This window comes from Nanorana parkeri, unplaced genomic scaffold (assembly GCF_000935625.1).
Source record: "Nanorana parkeri isolate BGI_ZX_2015 unplaced genomic scaffold, ASM93562v1 scaffold2165, whole genome shotgun sequence".
Classification (NCBI taxonomy): domain Eukaryota; kingdom Metazoa; phylum Chordata; class Amphibia; order Anura; family Dicroglossidae; genus Nanorana; species Nanorana parkeri.
Window position 1 is genome coordinate 188,118 of NW_017308433.1, and position 807 is coordinate 188,924.

The 807-nt window shown below is 51.8% G+C and overlaps 1 protein-coding gene across 1 annotated transcript in view; it reads right to left on the minus strand.

Annotated features, from left to right (window-relative positions):
* The window catches only part of POF1B (premature ovarian failure, 1B), a gene marked incomplete at its 5' end in the record, with an annotated part of 46,693 nt that overhangs the window by 35,273 nt on the left and 10,613 nt on the right, over nt 1-807 (minus strand). Inside the window, one exon of the mRNA XM_018572901.1 lies at nt 479-523. Coding sequence (XP_018428403.1) covers nt 479-523 — 45 coding nt within the window. The remainder of the gene's footprint in view (nt 1-478; nt 524-807) is intronic.

Genomic DNA, 807 nt, shown 5'->3' on the forward strand with positions numbered 1-807 from the left:
AATAGGAAAGTCTAAAGCCCCCCCCCCCCCCCCTCCCAGCAAGCCCTATTTTACCTGCTCCGAAACACTCTGGAACGCAAGCAAACGCCCATTTTAAACTAAAAAAATAAATAATTATTTTACCAAAAACGGCCCGGAACGCATGAAAAACGCGGTATAACCCACTGCGCGTGCAGAAACTCAGGCAGATCTGGTCTGCATTTGGTGTGAACAAGGCCTTACACATTCTAATAGCCGTTAGCTATACAGGAGGCGGAGAAGCGTCATTCCTGCGCCGCTCGGTTCCATGCAGACGATGCAGCAACGTGAATGCAGCTTACAGGCAATAATGCCGATTCCACAGCCCAGAAGTGGAGGATTCCTCCCTAGGGGAGGTCTATAAACCCCGACCAGAGGTCACAAAGAGGCTAAAATAACCCAACAATAATATTCCTTGTGGTTGTCATAGACCTTCCATGATTGGCCCCGGGGCCCTTACCTGCTCGGTGTTCTGCACCGACACTTTCTGCTCCGTCACCACATTCTGTGAGACAAAAGAGAGAGAAAGAAGAGAGGCGAGAGAGAGAGAGAGAGAGAGAGTCAAGAGAGGAGAGAGAGAGGCAAGAGAGGAGAGAGAGAGAGTCAAGAGAGGAGAGAGAGAGGCAAGAGAGGAGAGAGAGAGAGTCAAGAGAGGAGAGAGAGGGAGGAGAGAGAGAGGCAGGAGAGAGAGGGAGGAGAGAGAGAGGCAGGAGAGAGAGGCAGGAGAGAGAGGCAGGAGAGAGAGAGAGGCAGGAGAGAAGAGAGGAGAGAGAGAGAGGCAGGAGAGGG